The sequence below is a fragment of the Belonocnema kinseyi genome, chromosome 1 (assembly GCF_010883055.1).
Source record: "Belonocnema kinseyi isolate 2016_QV_RU_SX_M_011 chromosome 1, B_treatae_v1, whole genome shotgun sequence".
NCBI lineage: Eukaryota > Metazoa > Arthropoda > Insecta > Hymenoptera > Cynipidae > Belonocnema > Belonocnema kinseyi.
In genome coordinates this window covers 19,854,433-19,872,282 of record NC_046657.1, presented here as the reverse complement: position 1 = coordinate 19,872,282, position 17,850 = coordinate 19,854,433, and the positions used below count along the sequence as shown (strand labels likewise).

The 17,850-nt window shown below is 35.1% G+C and overlaps 2 protein-coding genes across 2 annotated transcripts; both read right to left on the bottom strand.

Moving 5' to 3' along the window:
• Window positions 1-1,169: 1,169 nt before the first annotated feature.
• Window positions 1,170-8,147, bottom strand: LOC117176933 (trypsin-like). Its single transcript, XM_033367337.1, has 4 exons — window positions 8,093-8,147; window positions 1,772-2,086; window positions 1,562-1,706; window positions 1,170-1,464 (listed from the first exon to the last, which is right to left on the bottom strand). The coding sequence occupies exons 1-4, from the start codon at window positions 8,145-8,147 to the stop codon at window positions 1,170-1,172; spliced, it is 810 nt and encodes a 269-aa protein (XP_033223228.1).
• Window positions 8,148-9,188: 1,041 nt separating this feature from the next.
• LOC117176925 (serine protease 38-like) lies at window positions 9,189-15,752 on the bottom strand. The gene is made up of 4 exons (XM_033367326.1): window positions 15,671-15,752; window positions 9,913-10,227; window positions 9,617-9,761; window positions 9,189-9,519 (listed from the first exon to the last, which is right to left on the bottom strand). Exons 1-4 carry the CDS (start codon window positions 15,750-15,752, stop codon window positions 9,189-9,191), a joined length of 873 nt encoding a protein of 290 aa, XP_033223217.1.
• Between the last annotated feature and the right edge of the window lie 2,098 nt (window positions 15,753-17,850).

Sequence of the window (17,850 nt, the reverse complement as noted above, 5' to 3'; positions counted from 1 at the left end):
CGCCAATTAGCACAAATGGTAAGTTCCGACAGTGCCTACAAGTGTGCCTACTGGCCGCTAAATGGCAATACCGGTTTCATATGTATACACCTGGTAGAAGCGGCACTCCATGCTGTAGTAGCAAAATTAAAGTAGCAGTTGGAATAAAAAGGCTATGTTGTGGGTACGTTCTTTGATATAGCAAATTCCTTCAACAATGATCCTCCAGAAGTCATATGGAGAGAGGCTTTGAGATGTAGCGTGTCAATCCGGCTAGTAAGCTGGATACGAAATTTGCTACGCCAAAGTAGAGTCGAAACCAGACGAGGAAGGAGCTTATTTAAGAACATGGCTCCACGAGGCTGCCCATAGGGGGTGTCCTGTCGCCCCTCCCCTTATTGTCTATGAGCACTAAAGTTACATTTTAAAGCTTAGAGACACGTAAGCTTTATTTTATTATCACAAGCAGCCTTTATTTGCACCACATTTAGACCTTAATTTACTGCTGTTTGGCAATCTTTTGCGTTTTAGAAAATAATTTAAGGGAAAGTCGTCCTTGAAGATTGTCGACAAATTTTTGAAAACCATATTTTTTATCGCTAATTGTCAATAAATTTGTCTACTTTGTTTTGTTCGCACAGACTACTTTATTTTAGAGAAACATAATCAAATGTAACCTAGGGTGGTTACCCCCTACAAAATAACCTTTCGTTAACATGCAATGAAACGTAATCTTTATTTATTTATTGCGAGTAACGAATATTTTGTTCAAATTTTTCGGCTTAAATGTATATACTCATGTTTGGCAATTTCTGGTGTGAAGAAAAATAATTTGAGTGTAGTTCAGCACCTAAACCCTTTTTAAAAAATGGGGAAAAGTCACATTTTTGATCATTCATTTTGAGGTTATTTTTCTAATTGGTCTTGCAATGTGAAAGATATATTCAAACCTTGTTTATTGTAACACTCGTTTATTGCAAGTTTATTGCAAGTACAGGAAATAATGTTGCGCTGAGTATTAACAGAGATTTATTGATTATTCTTGAGATTCTCACCGTTAGTCCGTAAAATAAACTAATTACTGTTGACATGTTAATTTCATTTAGCGACCCACATCGCACTGATTTTAATCTACAGCGGGTATGGTACGTAGTTCAGTTTATAACATGATGTTGAATCGTTTGGGTGATTCAATGATTGATCTCCTCGTGATTAAGATTAATGAAAACATCGGGATCATGTCCCAGTTTTTTTCCTCTAAAATGCGATACTCCAAGCAAGCGAGGCTCCTCTAGTGGAGGAAACATGACCGCTAGGGGGCCTCCTTCATCATTATAACAAGTACCTCTTCTTTTAGTTTCATCCAGAGTACAAATATTTTCATCTGTAATTCTTATGCGTCCCCAGTAAATACGCATACACTCTGCTAATGGAATTATCGGTAGACGGACCTGCATTAATTCCGCAGGATATACACGTCTGTGTCTGAAGTGTGAGAGTTAAGTATATGTATGTTGACTAAGTAATTAGGTAGATTCTAAAAATACTATTTTATTTATTTTTGGATTTTTGAATAACTTACGATGAAGATCCAGACCGAGTGCATCCCCAACCACTAAAAATACCAAACGCAGTACCAGGGAATTGGGGAAGATCTCCAAGAAAGAGACTAATTGCCCTATTAGGGCATTCCTCAAAGTTGAAATGTGGAGAAATTTCAATCAAGGCTGTCAAATAAATTATAACTCGAATTTGATCTCAATGAAGCAGAGAAAACAGTAAAAAAAATCACCTAGTTGTTTATTGGGTTCGACTTTAATACGTCTTCTAATAGTATGAGGACTTCCGCTGTCTCTTGACGCTGAACCAGATAAAATGGTGTACGCACTGTATCTTCCCGAATACAATGGAAATGAGTAAACACAAGAACGAAGAACTAAGACAAATACGGCGGATAATATAGTACCAGCGCAGGCAGTAATATTATTTTTTTGAATATTAACAATGTAGGGAGCGTTTTCAAGCGATATTTGCCGACCGTCGTCACGTCCATCCTTATCTAGCCTAATTACACGTTTTTGACGAATGTGAGTCATCATGGGTTCGTCTGTAAGAAAGATGTAAAATTAATTATTATTCATAATCTTAAGCAACATAATAAATCATTATAGATAATAAATTTGGCCACAATATGGTGGAGAAATAATGCTACGCAAAAGAGTGCGAAAATGCCTGACTGCAGCTTAATGGAAAGTTGAACTGCAAAGTCGGAAAGTATTATTAAGAAGTAAAAAGAAAGATTCGTCATATGTGCCCAAAGCGTGCGGTTTCTCCCACTTCCACTGCGACTTTCCCCATACGGCGGTTATCCGCTACGTAAGAGTCAAACCCAGGCTCGGTGCACACCTTTAGACTGAGCTCGCCCGCTCTCTGTTAATGAGAGAAGAACCAAAAAATACGGGGTTCGCTGACTTGTGTTTAGAGGACGAAAAGTCGTATTTTTCTTGCATCCAAAATTGTAGGACTGACGCTTCTTTTAAGTTCTTTAATTTTAAAGCTTTCGAAAATGTTTACAGTTTCAGCAGCCTTTGATTTGAGAAAGTAAAAAGAATGAAATGGAAGGAAAAGATATGAGAATTTAAAGTACAAAGCTAATTGCACTTACCAATATTCTCTTCTAATAAATCCGTAATTCCTTGTGTCAATACTGCACAAAATATTAGTAGGCTTGAATAAGACAGGTTCTTCATTGCAACAAAAAACTAGTTATTAGGTATTAAGTCGAAATTCGTCGAACAGAAAATAACAAAGCTATTTTCCTGTTCTGAGTTGTCACAAGACACAAAATTATCACCAGATTGTTTATTCACCAGACCGTTTATGCACAAGAGCTTAAATAGGCAGAGTTTATTTGCGAAACTTTAGAATTAAGTACAATTTATAGCACATGACTGACAACTTATCAACGATGCCAGATTTAACTGCGAGGAAATTTCAATGTATTACTTCATGGTATTATCTTTTTACGTTTTCATATAACATGATATAATTGATACAAAAACATATTTATTCTTATCGTATTTAAATTAATTATATTGTCGAAAATCCGCCAGCGGAATTAGTCACGATAATTATGATAAGTATGCCCCCAGATGTAGTTCAAATGAATGACCCCCTTCATGACAATATTTTGGAGGAGTCCGGCCTCAAGACAATCAATATTGTTTAGTTTACAGTCTAGGGAGATCTTTGGCTGATTGAAATCGAAGACTAAAACCGACGATGGATGAAGACACCAATACACGCATACCTCAACTAAACTAGAAAATTGGATGGGCAATACAAAATTTTTTTCGTGTTCAATTTGTAATTGACTACATAAAATCTAGTAGCCCGTTTACGGAAAAGGTCTCAAAGTTCTCACAGAAACTGAGGATTTACCAGCACACTCCAAATAAGTCAAAGAAGCTAACAATCAAGCAGAACATTGTTGATAAAATGCAGATATTATCATCCTTCGTTCGGGGGGAATGCAGAAGAGGGAAGGGTGGATGATATTTAATTCACAATGTCTTGCTAAACCGTCACGCCTCTTCAGCAACTTTCTAGTTCCTGTCAAAATTTCTCCTCTCAATATCAAATTATGTTTTCAATCAAAAATTCATAAGAAATATAAACTACAGTTGCCTAAGGAGTGTTATTTTTTCCACCGTTTTCAAAGACTAATAGTAGCCCTTATAATATACATCTGATACTGAAATTTTAGGAATATTTTCCTTAAAGGATAAGGATTACATTTTTTGCAAATTCAGATAAGGAATAATATGATTTAAGCCGTTATATTGAAAAAAATCGTAGTAAATTTGTTAAATTTGACATATCCATGATAAGCTGTTTAATTTTCAAGGAGGGGCACTTATGAACTTGGCAATAAAAGTCAGCCATAGTGGGTCTTGATACTACGATGTCAAGACCCTTCAGTATTGAACGTTATAGGTACCTGAACTCTATTACGCCGAATTATATTAGATTGGACAGGGACGATAATTAATTCTATTACACTTACAATCATAAAAATAACTGAAGTTGTACTTTTGCTTATTCATATACTGAAACTGTCAATTTTTGCAATGACACAGTTTAAAGAATATGGGCCACCTCTAAATAGTGTGGGTGAAATTTAAAAAAAAATATGCCTCCTATGATCGCATTAATGACCCTTATTTGCCTCCTGCTCTTTAGAAACCCAAAAGTGTTTTTTATGGTTACCTCAAGGGGCACAAAAACTACTCTGCTGGACGAGCAGATTGTATCAAAAATCTCTGGTGGAAACCTTACTTCTGCACACCAACATCTGGTCCGCATCTTCACTTCATATTTAACGTCTGAGAGGCCCATCCCGCAGTCTTTGGCGTTAGGATGCAATGTACTCCTACCGTAAAGCTGCAATTCATCAAATTCAGCGAAATACAAATCAATAACTCATACAAACCATTAGAAACTGCTAATTGAAAAAGGCAGCTGCAAATACGTAGTTGTCCACCAACGCTGCCTGTCTATAGCCTTGACGTACTACTACATTATTATGTGACAACAAACAAATTCAGAGTGTCGCTTGAGTGTCATCAAAGGCTACATAAAAGAGATTGGAATGGACTTTAGATTAGACAAGGGCACTAAGATTTATTTGCAACAAAGGAGGAGTTACTGGCTCTATCTGAGACCCTGAACACGTGGATATGAGTGATACTAGATACTGTGGCATTGAAGAGACCTATTAATACCTGTACGCCCTAGATAGCCACATTCAGGACATAACATCAGTGAAGGTGGTAGGCATCTCCTTTCACAAATTTGATCTTCCAATCTGTCGCTGTTGAAAAAGGTATGCACAACTAACATGCTTGCCGTCCCAATCATACTCTACTCGGTTGGGGTAGTTCCACAGGCAAAGTATGAGCTCACAAACCTCAAAATTATCACGCATAAAACCATGCATGAGCAGAAAACCTTGCGTAACAAATCGTCCATCCCGCAATGATACATCCCACGCCGCCAAGGTGGGTACGAATTTCTGAATATATCATATCTTTATAAAAGAATTGTTCTGGAGATATTCTTTCCTAAAACTGGTCAGGAAACCCAAAATAAATTTAAAAAATCATTTCTTGACAAATGCGAGAAAAGGGTGGCCAAGACCCCTGGCCTAAATCTTATCACTGAAATGTAGTAGATTAGTCCTTGTCGATGGAGCAAACTTTTGCTTTCCTCAGATCAACACAGTTCAATTTAAGTACAGAGTATTTTTTTTCTTATGCCAGGACGATGTAATTGCAATCTTAGTATACCATGACCACAATTTTATTTCAAAAAGTGCCAAGATAGGTGTAGTTCATGTTATGTAGACAATGATCACCTAAAACACAAACTATTCAGGTATCCCACTCACGCGGGAACGACGCACCTAGGCAAACTCAATAGGGCCTAAGAGTACTACACTACCATATTTGTCGCTCTTACCGTGTTGTTTCTTGATTCTGCCCTGTCGAACACTCCGAGGCATATAGAGTCAATTGTCCACAAAGAGTGAAGCAATTTTTTTTGGAACGACGATTTTCAGGCAGCAGTCTTCATTGGAAGACATCAAAAGGGACTGTAGCGACTGCACAATAGATATTTGAATAACAAATTTGTCATTGTGATTAGTGTTCTGGAAGATGCTAAACTATCACTGGTTTGTAACTTAAAAGCTATACCCGCGCACCTAAAACATGGCAGTGTTTGTTAAACCTGCTTTTTCAATTATATATAATTTCACAGTTTCAAAGATATTTTATCAGAAAATCACTCACGTATAGGGAGTTTCTTACAATTCGCCAGTTACTTAATGACACCAAGTTTTTAACTGCTCTTTTTACTGCTTTTGATACTGACTCGTAGATGTGGTAGATTCTTCGTGCATTTTGCTTGCATATTGCCTGTAGCAGAAGTCGCACAAGGATGAATAGATGCATGTCTACAGATGCACTGTCGATTATGTGGACTCTACGTTCTTTCGTATAGATAATAACATTCTAGTACACGATGTTGTCCTTATTTTATAAAACGGAGGCTGAAATATATCTATAGATACATAGAGAGAAATAAGAATAAATTCTTGCACTGAACGGAATTTAATGAGGGAACGCACCTGCAACCTGCACTCAAATCTGGCCAGGTAATCTTGCAGCTTCATCTGCACGAATTTGATCAAGCAATCCTTACATTATCATGTAAAGAAACCTGTCTGCATGCCTGGGTTCATGTACAGGAACTTGTTCTGTATCCTACAAATGGGCCTGCATAGGAACTAATCCACAACGGTTTGCTATTGGCTTGGCTCACTCGATAGTCACTTTGATTTCCAAGGGAATAAAAGGAAGGCAACTTTATAGCTGTAAGCGACATACGTTTTCTTGATGGCTTTCTGTAAAGGGCTTTATACGCGTCTCTGTACAGAAACCCAAACCTTAATCCTTTGTAGGTGCAGGTAACTTTGCAAGATCCTGTAGAGTTTCTTATCCAAATTTCTGCACAGACACCGTAATGATTACTGTACATGTTTATGTACAGGACAATGTACAAGATGATCCAAGGTTCCTGTACAGGTCTTTTCAGATTGGGCCGTTTCTTCTTTTAGGTCGTAAACTATCTAATATCTAAGAACTAAAAAGAAGCCTTGAATGAGAGTTGTATTGGAGTCTAAGTTCTAAAAAATTCCAACATTTACTTGAACCGCAATATTACCCGATTTTTTTCTTTGAAGTTATTTATTGTGTTAAGAGTCCTAGGTACAGAATAATATTTTGATGTATAATATCCACAATATTATTATCTCTCACTACAGACTGTATCCATATCAAATTAGACAAGGTTCTACACTTTAAATCAAAGAATCTCTCATTAAGAAAATATGTAGTTTCTTAGACGAAACTACGTGCTACGTATTTTTTCGACTTGCAAACAAAATTTTTTCTTAGAATTTATGCGTATTTGAATGCTATGCTCTGCTTTACAAAAAACCAGGATTTTATTCTTTAAAGCGCTATAACTTTTGAACTGATTAAGATATTTATCATTTTTTATTGATTCTAATAGCGCTTACGGTCTTCTTTTTCTCTCCACTGGATATTTCCAGAAAGTTTCAAAATAACAAAATGGCGGAAGTTTTTTCCAAAAAAGAATGTTTTTTTTTAAAAACACCCTTCAATGTTTTGCAATTTTTGTTTTAGTTTGTACTTTGGTCAAAAAGATATCTTCAATTTTAATACTTGATGTTCCTGTTCAAAATATATTTTTTTATTACTTCTAACATGTACATCAGGGACTTTTTTGAGAAAAATGAGGATGGGACTTGTGACTGGTGTTATCAGAGGGCGATTAAAGATTCTTGATGATTTTTTAATTACTGTGTTGTTCACTTAAATAAAAAGTTCATTCCGCCATACCTCTCCCGCTTCCTTTACGTTCATGCATTTTCTCACGCTAGCTCTTGTCTTTCTATGGTTTTTTATATCTTTTCGAATTTGGGTCTCATAAACACAATCTAAGCGGTCTTTCCTCGATCTGCCCCTGGGTACGCTACCATCCACCTTGCCGCAATATACATGTTCCGTCTGTCGTTTATAATTTATTTTATCAATATGCCCAAACCACCTAAATAAATTTATTTTATACTTCTCAAATATTGTCTCCTCTTCTCCACATTCTTTGAGGAATCTTACTTGACTGACTTTGTCTATTAGAGCTTTACCGAACACATTTAACATGCATTGCATGCCAACCGCATTAATTTGACTTTTATCCTTTTGTTGATATGCCCATTTTTCGCTACTGTACGGAAGATTGGAAGCAAGTATAGAATCATATATCATAATTTTAGCTTTATTTGATATATTTTTACTTCGGACGATCGTTCCTACTCTACCGATAATCTTTTGATCTTCATTTATGAGCCTATCTCTTTCTCCATTTATCTTTTCGTTACCAGTGAATGTACTGTCAAGATATACGTACTTATTAGCTTGTTACATCCTCTCATCGTGTAGGGCAATAATAAATACTATTTTCTCACCTTTTTCTTTAAATAACATAATTTTTGTTTTATCCACGTTGATTTCAAGGCCCATGTTCTAAATTCTAGCATTCAGTCTACTCAGTATTCTTTGCAAGCCTTTGATTAAATATGATATGACAACTTTATCATCTGCAAACTTTAACCCGCACACCCTTACTATCCCAAGATTCACCCCTACTTTGTCGAGGAGGGACGTTCTTAGACACTTTTTCACGAATACAGTAAGTAGCCAAGAAAGCTCAAAGTATCCTTGTTTTATACCTAGCCTTATATCGAATGAGTCAATCTAAATTTTTGATCCTCACAAAATGGGCACAGTATCATTGGTTCGTTTTGAATATTACTTGTAACCAGATTAAGGATAAATATTTTTGGTTTAGCTGTACTGACAATGTCTGACTACTTGCCTTTTTCAATTGTGAGAATAATTTTGCAATTACTTTTATCTATTGCGTTTGCTTTATCATTCATTATATTTGCACATATAATAAGTGACAGCAGTGATTACTGACTACATACTGATAGGATGAAATCCTAATGATTCCCAGTGAAATATCACTGGTTAAAATAGCAACAAATGTGTCACAGACAATCAGTGAGATTATACTGATTTATTGAGTGAAATCTCTTCACTCGATTCATCAGTGCGGTTCATTGGTGCACTCATTGTCAGTCTGAAGCGATGTTGCCCATAATATTTGCTACAATTCAAACTTATGTGACTTTTCAGCACTGTTGTGCTAATCTATGCATTATCTTTCGAAAACAGCACTCTGGTCTTATAACAATAAATGAGGCATAGGCTGTAAGTGTCTCTTAAAGCGTCGCTCGGCCATGAAAATCCCTAGTTTCAAGCGAAAGACATTATATCCCCTGCTTATTGGAGCTAGGCGGTGAATATTTCTAACATGCAGCATAGTTTGGAGCTCTATATTACTGGTTAGTGGTTAAATCTATCATCTGACATTACTGATACATTCAATAACGGTATTTTAGTTGAGTCTCTTACTCAAAAACTCTTGCACAAAAATAAAATAATGATTTAAACGGTGATTATTTCATTATTTCAGCTTACGAGGGTATAAAAAGTGGCTTAGTTCACAACATGGTGGTTAATCGTATGAGTGATCCATTGATTAACCACGTAATGATTAAGGTTAATAAAAACATCCGGATCTACTCCTAAATCGTATCCTCCAAAAAGCAATACTCCAAGCAGGTGAGGCGCCTGTAGTGGAGGGAACTGGACCGCTAGGGGGCCGCCTTCATCTCGATAGCAAGTACCTCTTCTTTTGGTTTCATCAAGAGTACAAATATTTTGATCTGTAATTCTTTCGTATCCCTCGTAAATACCAATACACTCTACCAACGGAATTATCGGTAGTCGGACTTGCATTAACTCCGTAGGATAAACACGTTTGTGGCTGAAATGTGAGAGCTACGTATATATTTTAACTCAGTAACCAAGTAGACTTTAATTATATTGTTTTATGTATGTTTGAAGTTTTTTAAATTGCTTACCATTCCGATCCTGACTTTGTGCAACCCCAGCCACTAAAAATACCATACGCTACGCGAGGTGGAGGAGGTAGAGCTCCTAGGAAGAGACTTATTGGCTTATTAGGACTTTCTTCAAAGTAAAAATGTGGAGAAACTTCTATCAAGGCTGTGAAAGAAATCACAACTAGAATTTGATTAAAATAAACCAGAGATACTAAATTAAAAAAAAAGATTGACAGTTAAAATTTATTTTTCGGAAAATTCATTTTTAGGAAATTTGTTTTTCGCACAGAAAGAAAAAACAGTTAAAAAATCACCTAGTTGTTTATTGGGTTCGACCCTTATACTTCTTCTGATTGTGTGACGAGATCCGCTGTTTCTTGACTCTGAACCAGAAAAGATAGTGTAGGCAGCGTACCTTTCCGAATACACTGGAATCGGATAAACACAAGAACGAAGAACTAAGACAAATATAGCAGATAATATAGTACCAGCACAAACACTAAAATTATGTCTTTGAATATTGACAATGTAGCGTGCGTTTTCAATCCATATTGGTTGACCTTCGTCATCTCCATTTTTATCTAGCTTAATTACACGCTTTCGACGAATGTGAAAATCTGCGGATTCATCTGCAAGAAAGATGTAATTTAGTTTATTGTTCAAAATTGTTAAAACTTCACTAAATTAGTATAAATATTATTAAACTTATTTATGAATACATATATTTAAGCGTTCGCGTGAAACGGGTTCTTATAGCCGCTATGGATTTACGTATCGGGGAATATAGCCGAATCAATTCCCGCCATTTTAGGATCAAAATTATCCCTCTAAGTTGAAAAATAAGAACTGGGGCACTTTTGTAGTAGGAACTTTGAAGAACCGTTTTACGAAAAAAACGCATCTAATCTTAGCGGGTGTTATAAGCAAAAATTTTATCTTTTTTATTCAAACATGAAATATACCGACAAAAAGTCTTAACTAATTTACTATATATCCTGGTATCATCCGTAACTCAAAACAAAAAATAATAATTTTGACCTCAACAATGAAAGAGGCAAATATATCCTAAACTTAAGCCGGCCATAAGGGTTTATCATCTGAAGGACCACATACTATTTCATAATATTAAAATAAGGTTCGAAACAATGTACCATTTTCGAATAATATGGCGAAGCAAGAGTACTGCGCAGAAGAATGCAAACCTGCATTCTGCGCAGTGACAGACCTAACGTGCTGCCACCATGGGTGAGGACAAGAAGGAATGATAAGGAGTGGTATCACCCCAACAGCTTAGTAAGCGGGGGTAAGAGAAAAAGCCTTCAAGAGATCGTCAGAGTTCGATACCAAATACTCTAAAACCAATGTTGTCCGCGTCCGCTGGACCTCTATCGGTTCGAAAATGAAACTACGGTAGACCAATTCTCTTGTGACCAGCTTCATTCGGCTAGCGAAAGTGCTACCTACTAGTATCGAGACAACATTGCTTCTTCAAACCTTCGCCCCAAAAAAATAGTAAAAGAAGGGTTGGCAACTTTTAAAATTCACGTTCTCCAGCTGATCGAAACTGTCCAGAAACACATTCAAGCAAAACTAACATAACCTGAAAGATTCACTGTCTTGCTGGCACTGTAAATATTCATAGAAACAAGTAATCCCGACTCCGGTCAGGAATCAGTCCGATTTATCTTTCTGATTGGCAGCACCGGACAAGCTTTTTAGCACAATAAACACTTTTAAAAATATTAAATTATTCGGTATTAAAAATAACCGACAGTTTTGATCAGCTGGCGTATTTAAATTTTATGAGTTGGCAACACTTCTTTCACGCTCCTTCCGTGGTGAAAGCATCGCTCTCTCAACAATTCTGAGCGCGTGTAGTTAACCCTCCGATCTTAGGTGTAAGGCCGACCGTAGTTAACCAAGCTTGCAAAGGAAAAGTTGCTTCTAGCACATGCGCATTGCTGTTATCGTTTTATGTGTTATTCTTAACCCAATGACTGAAATTTTCTTCGAAATGTAACATACTACGAGTAGGGCTTAAGCTTTTGGGAGTGGGTATAACATGAAACAAGACAAAAGCAATAAAAATGTGCGCGGAAGTGACTTTTTTTTAGCAGGGATGGGAAACTCTAATGATCATTTGGTGGTTGCTCGTCCCACTTTTATTCCTTTTGTTATTACATAATATTCTATATCTATCTACATATATACTATTCCTTCCTGGTACAGGCAATAAAAATAGTATTTTACAAATCCAAAATTGTATTGTCGCCGTAGAGAAAATCCTAGAGCCATTTTCTCGTTTTGAATTGTCATAAAAAGTTTTTTAAAATAATGATTTGCAACTTTAGAAATGATGCGTAAATGAGAGCATTCCGATTCTATAGTAATTTTTTCATTCTTTTTTGACAACTTTCAATTAGATTGAAATTTGAGGACTTTTGCTTCAATATTTCAAACAAAATTAAGAACATGTGGATAAACGAGCGATTGAAACAAACTATATACCAAAGTTCTAGATTATGTTTTGTATTTCTATTCTGAACGAATATAAGGCATGATAGTGCAATAAAAGGTTCCGTAATAAAAGTACAAATTTAAAATCGTTTTTCAATTGCTTCTTTGGTTCTAGGTATTTTTCTGATTAAAATCATCAATCATCCGTCACCATACAAATTTCAGATTTATTCTTATAATGAAGTAAGTTCCCCTAGCAATTTTAAAATGCCAAAATTTAATCATTTATAGGTGAGCCCCTTTTGAATATATGAATTTTTAAGTAATGAATTTCCAAGAATTCTTAATAAAAATTTGAACTTTGAAAAACAAAGAAACGCAAAATTTGAAATTTTTACTTTTCAATAAAAAGTTCTGTATTTTGTAGTTCATAAAAATAGAAGAGATTTTTTTAAAGGATTTAAAACGACCGTTTATTAGGACAACAATTTTATAGAGTCAATGCGCATAAACTGTGAATGCTCAGTACTGTCTGCTTCGTCCGCTAGGTGGCGAGCTCAGACTCTATCACTACGGCCAAACTAAATTCATTTTAGTCAATTTTGGAGCAAAATTTTCCAGATTTTAATTTTCATTTCCAGTAATTTTGCCAGATTGTATTGTTTTTTCTACAATACTCGATCATCAACGTAATTTTTTTGTCGGCAGGATACTAAAAATTTTTGGAGGATCCACGATGAAATCCAACGTATTTGAGGTAAATTCCTACCAGATTAAAAATTGGTCTATGATATTATGTGCGGGATTGAAAAACAATGGTTACATACTACTTCATCAGAAACATAAAATTATAGGTTAGGTTCTCCTTTCTCTAGAAGAAAATCCCAAATAAGAGAAGACAAATAAACACTAATGTTCGCAGGTGTGCGTTTCGGACAATAAAAACTTAATACTAGGAATACAAAGTTGTAGAATTTTTGGTTCCAAAAATCCGAGGTGTTTCTTTCGAGCTACAATGAGATTTAATCTTCACAAAGCAAGCATGAATTCTGAAGGTCATAGGGTAGCGGTCACTTGCGGAATTTTAATTTGATTAACTTTTTGAGCTTTGAAAAATTTGAACAGTTGCAGCACTGACCATTCAAATTGATTTTTTTCTACAGCAGAAACCAGTGAAAGTAGCCCTAATTTTATTAAAATATAGAAAGATAATAGTACCAAAAGAAATCATTAGAGAATAATAGAGAATAGTTTATTTTGCTTACCAGTATTATCAGCTGATAAAACCTCAATTCTTTGCGACAAAACTGTAAAAAATATTAGGAAGTGTAAATAAGATTGCTTTTTCATAGTCATATGCAATTACCAATTGGTAAGTGTAGATTCACAGTCCAAAACATACTAGAGTTATTTGCCCGTTCCGAACTGTAACAGAAAAAAGAAAGTGTGATTTTAATATTAAAACTTTGTTTGCATACAGATTAAAAGCTTTATACATGCCTGTTTCATTTCGGACGACCATTACTTCTACGTATTATTTCATGGTTTTATTACATTCTTGTCAGAGAAGGTATTAGATTTGTGTAGAATTTCCCCCCCCCCCCAATTTTTTAAGACTAAGCCAGCCATTTTAAATAAAAATTTAAAATTTCAGAACAATTTTCAAAATTTTTAAGACCACCTTTTTTCAGTTGGAAATAAATTCGATTATCCGCTGTTAACTCATGCCAATTGTTCTTTTTCAATCAGATCAGCTTGAAGCGATTCATGTAAAAGTCTTTCAGCATGTTACGAAATTGCGTGCAGGTAAAAAAAGCGTTACTTATACGAACTTTCCTTTGAGAAAGTATTTATACCTCCGCTGCAGCCTTCTGTCTAATTATAAAGTACAGCGGTAAAATACCTAAGACGAGTTAAAATTCCGCTGTTGGGATTAAAATTGATCCTGTACACAGAGAAACCTTGTACTGGAAAAATTACTAAATTAGGTTACAATCGAGGGACCAAGGCGATAATTCGTATATTTTAATACAATAATCGTAAGCCATGCTATTTTCATGTAAAATTTTCCTATTGATAATACGAAGTCTTAGTATTTTTTATAATAAAATCCTAGATAGGATAAATTAGTAAAGACATAATTAAATTATATAAAAAGAGTAAGTAATAAGTACCCGAAAATAAGATAAAAGACTAAATTTGTAAGAGGAATTGCTATCGTCTGTAGGAATATGAATTATACTACGACACTTTCTATTTTTTGTATTATGGAGTAATACAAATTCAGAAGATCGCTCTCAAATATTAGTAAGCAACTTAGTAAGCGAGCCTAGCGTTCGACCGAGTGCAGCCGAGCGTAAACAATGTCAGCCGACCAACGCTCTACTGAAATTCCTTAAATCTATCAATCATTTAGTTTAGTTTGATACAAAGATTTATATTACACTAAATTATAATAATTCGAAAAGTTACAATTAAAAAACATATTTTCCAGAGAGAGCGAAAAATAATTTTTTAACCTCGATATTAGGATATTTGATTACGTTAAGATATAGTGCTTAGAATTTCAAAAATGCCATCACTGTGAACAATTAATAAATAATTTAATAGAAGTCAATTTGACTGCTAGCATTTACTTGATGAGAGCGATAAATTTCTGGATCTCATTATCTAGTTTAGCCGAATGGAAAATCGCCGTGCTACCGCGCACTGTGTACTGTACAATTGCAATTTAAATAAATATAATAGTGCGAAAGAGTTCAACATCCCATAATAAATAAGATTGCATTTACGTCGTATTTTCGTGTAAAAGATACGTATCGTGACCTTCAACGCGGCGCGGCGCATGTTGGGTTTATTTTTTTTCGTCTGCTAATTTGAACACACCAATTTTTACTAAGTTGCTTACTAAATCAGTGCGCCAGTCTCTCTCGACGTTACTATAGTCCTTTGCAAATATTGCAATCTTCTGTAGAAATAAATTTAACATTTTTAAATTTTTTTCCGATGAATTTTCTAGTTCGGCATGTAGTTACTAGTTACTACCCGAAGTAGTACACATTACAAAAGTTCCGCTATATCTCTCCATTACAAACTAAAAATAGTAAAATGTAGTCTGATTTTTAGCAAATATTGTAGCAAAAGGTTTCTCCTTGTAATTGCTGAAAAAACGACCTAGTGAGCACAAAGTTTGGCGACGTCCTTACGACATCGTTACGACATCCTCACGACATCTTTACGATCTCCTATGTCCACGTCGTTTCGGTGTCTTTGCGATATCGTAAAGATATCGTCAGATCATACGACTTATTTACGACATCGTAAAGACACCTAAACGACATGGACATAGGATGTCGTAAAGTTGTCGTCAATATATCGTAAGAATGTTGTAAACACGTCAACAAACTTTGTGCCCATTGGGGACCCTTTATAGTTTCTCTAGCTGTTTTCTCTAAATGGCCAAAGTTGCTCTTGGCACATAGATCAATGAGGCATAAGTTATAATTTGCACAATAGTAACCGTAGATAACCATTGAACTTCATTCAGTTTGAGTCCTCAAGTTTTTGCAATTGCGCCTCTGCAAGACTATATAGCTACTTTGGCCTTTTTATTACCGCCAAGATTATTCTGAAGTAAGGATGGATTAGTGGCATTTGCGGGGACTATGAGGTTGTGTATAGGAGTTTTATTAGACATCTTGAGAGTAAAGAGACCTATACATACCTGGGCATGACTCAAAGCTAATTTAGGACGTAATGTCAGTGGACGAGTCTCTCCAAAGCAGATACAAACGTCTTCTGCGACAGCCGTGCCGGTTCTACTCTAATCGTTTGGGGCTGTTGAATGGATGAATATTAAGATTACATGAATGCGAACACAAATTCTGAATCTCCAATGTCGTTATAACCAAATTTTTCTGGGTAAGCTTATCGTTACAAATGGAAGGTACCCTCTCTTAAAAATAACCAGGAAACAAGAGATTATTCGTAAAGAACCATGCCTTGATAAAGCCGCGGAGAACAGGCGGCCTGAATTTTAACATTAAAAGTAAAAAAAAAAAGTGCATAATTTCATCGAATTTCCTCACTTCCAAAAACCCAAGTTCAGAGAGCAAAGGTTAAAAAATTCCACTAACAGCTTTTCGACAAGAAAAAGCAATTATTCAATTGATGAATAGTTTTTATTCTATACCGATCATTAGTCAAGAAAACCCTAATTCGTACAAAAAGTTAAATTCATAAAGAATTTTTTCTTACTAATTACATCTGTTACAATTTTCCCACGTATTAGTAATTTTTCATTAAAGATTATTATTGGTATGCTTACTATAAATCCATTGACAAAGAAATTTCCACTATTTACATAGTAGAACTTCATGCTAGTCCAAATTTAGAAAATAAGAAGTATTTTTAAAATTTTTGTTACAGATAATTAAAATATATGTTTGACTTTCAGAAATAGTCATTTTAACCATCTCGGATTTTCAAATCGAAAATCTGCTACAATATAATTTTCCTTCCTAATATAATCACATTGACACTTCGGAATAATCAAATGCATCCTCTAAAATAAACAACTCAACCATCCGCAATGATCACTTCGACTGTATAGATGATCAAATTGGCCATCCCAGATTTTCAAATCGACCATACACTATGATGATGTTGTTAGTTTGAGATAATCGAATCGACCATCTGAAACGATAGAGACGAATTTCTGAGACAATCACATCGAATATCCGAGATGTTTAACCTATATCTAGCACTATGTGTAAAAAATACCCCAACAAATTTTTGAGCTTGAATGAACTGTACTAAATTCGCGAAAATGGACCACGCGTCGACTTTTGCCAGTAATTGAAATCACTAGCTGTAGGTAAAATAGGTTTTTATAGAGCGGCAGACGTCAGCCCTATGTGCCATGAGCACCTTGCAGGCATTTGCAGCGACTGTATAGATTTGGGAGAGTAAATACAACTTTGAAAAACAGTTTTTTATGTTACTTTTGTATTTTTTATTTTTTGCAAACTATTTTTGGGCATTCAATTGAAAATAAATTGATTAAAACATGGACAATATGATGTTTTATTTGACCATAACATCGAGTTTCGATTTTGCAAAATAAATACCTTTTTGTGAAGCGTGAATCATTCATTTTTTTCTTAAAGTGTAGTCTTTTCAGGGTATAAACTTACATTTTTAGGGAGTAATATTAAAAATTACGCGAGTTATGAAAAAATATTCAATACCGGCTGCGCGGGACATGTTTGAACACGTGAAGTGAAAAACACGCGTTATTCAATTTACGTAATAAAAGGAAGCTGTGCCACTTAAGGGTTAAATCGACTCTCCACGGTGATCAGGTCAGCCATTTAGAGATGACTGAGTCTACCGTCCGAGACAATCAAGTTTACTTTCTGAATTGCCTTATCACGTCGAGACGAATAATCACTTAGTCGAGATGATCGTCTCATCTTGATCGAATTTTTTATTACAAATTCTTTGTCCCCATTACTTCTCAGCACCATCAAATTTGGTTTTGAGCAAATCTTGATTTTTACAAAAACTCATCGACATAATTCACTCAGAATATGACCTCACAGAGGGCAGATTTCTTTAGAGGCTATGACTTAATAACATATATGAATAATTGTAAAACGTTTGAATCATCATTGTTGGAAACTTAATTTTCAATCAATAATACTTGTTTTTTCATTCTAAAGCAATAAAATATGAGACCGAAAGAGAGTGACTGTCATTTATTTTTTTGCGTACATCATGCATCTACAATAATG

Excerpts from the sequence above, each read along its gene's own strand:
- LOC117176933 (XM_033367337.1), bottom strand. The coding sequence starts at position 8,147 with ATGGGCCTTGAAATCAACGTGGATAAAACAAAAATTATGTTATTTAAA. Across the intron at positions 2,087-8,092 it reads TATGTTATTTAAAGAAAAAG|ACGAACCCATGATGACTCAC; the intron begins GTGAGAAAATAG and ends TCTTTCTTACAG. Across the intron at positions 1,707-1,771 it reads CGAACCCAATAAACAACTAG|CCTTGATTGAAATTTCTCCA; the intron begins GTGATTTTTTTT and ends TTTATTTGACAG.
- LOC117176925 (XM_033367326.1), bottom strand. The coding sequence starts at position 15,752 with ATGTCTAATAAAACTCCTATACACAACCTCATAGTCCCCGCAAATGCC. Across the intron at positions 9,762-9,912 it reads CGAACCCAATAAACAACTAG|CCTTGATAGAAGTTTCTCCA; the intron begins GTGATTTTTTAA and ends TTTCTTTCACAG. Across the intron at positions 9,520-9,616 it reads ACAAAGTCAGGATCGGAATG|CCACAAACGTGTTTATCCTA; the intron begins GTAAGCAATTTA and ends CTCACATTTCAG.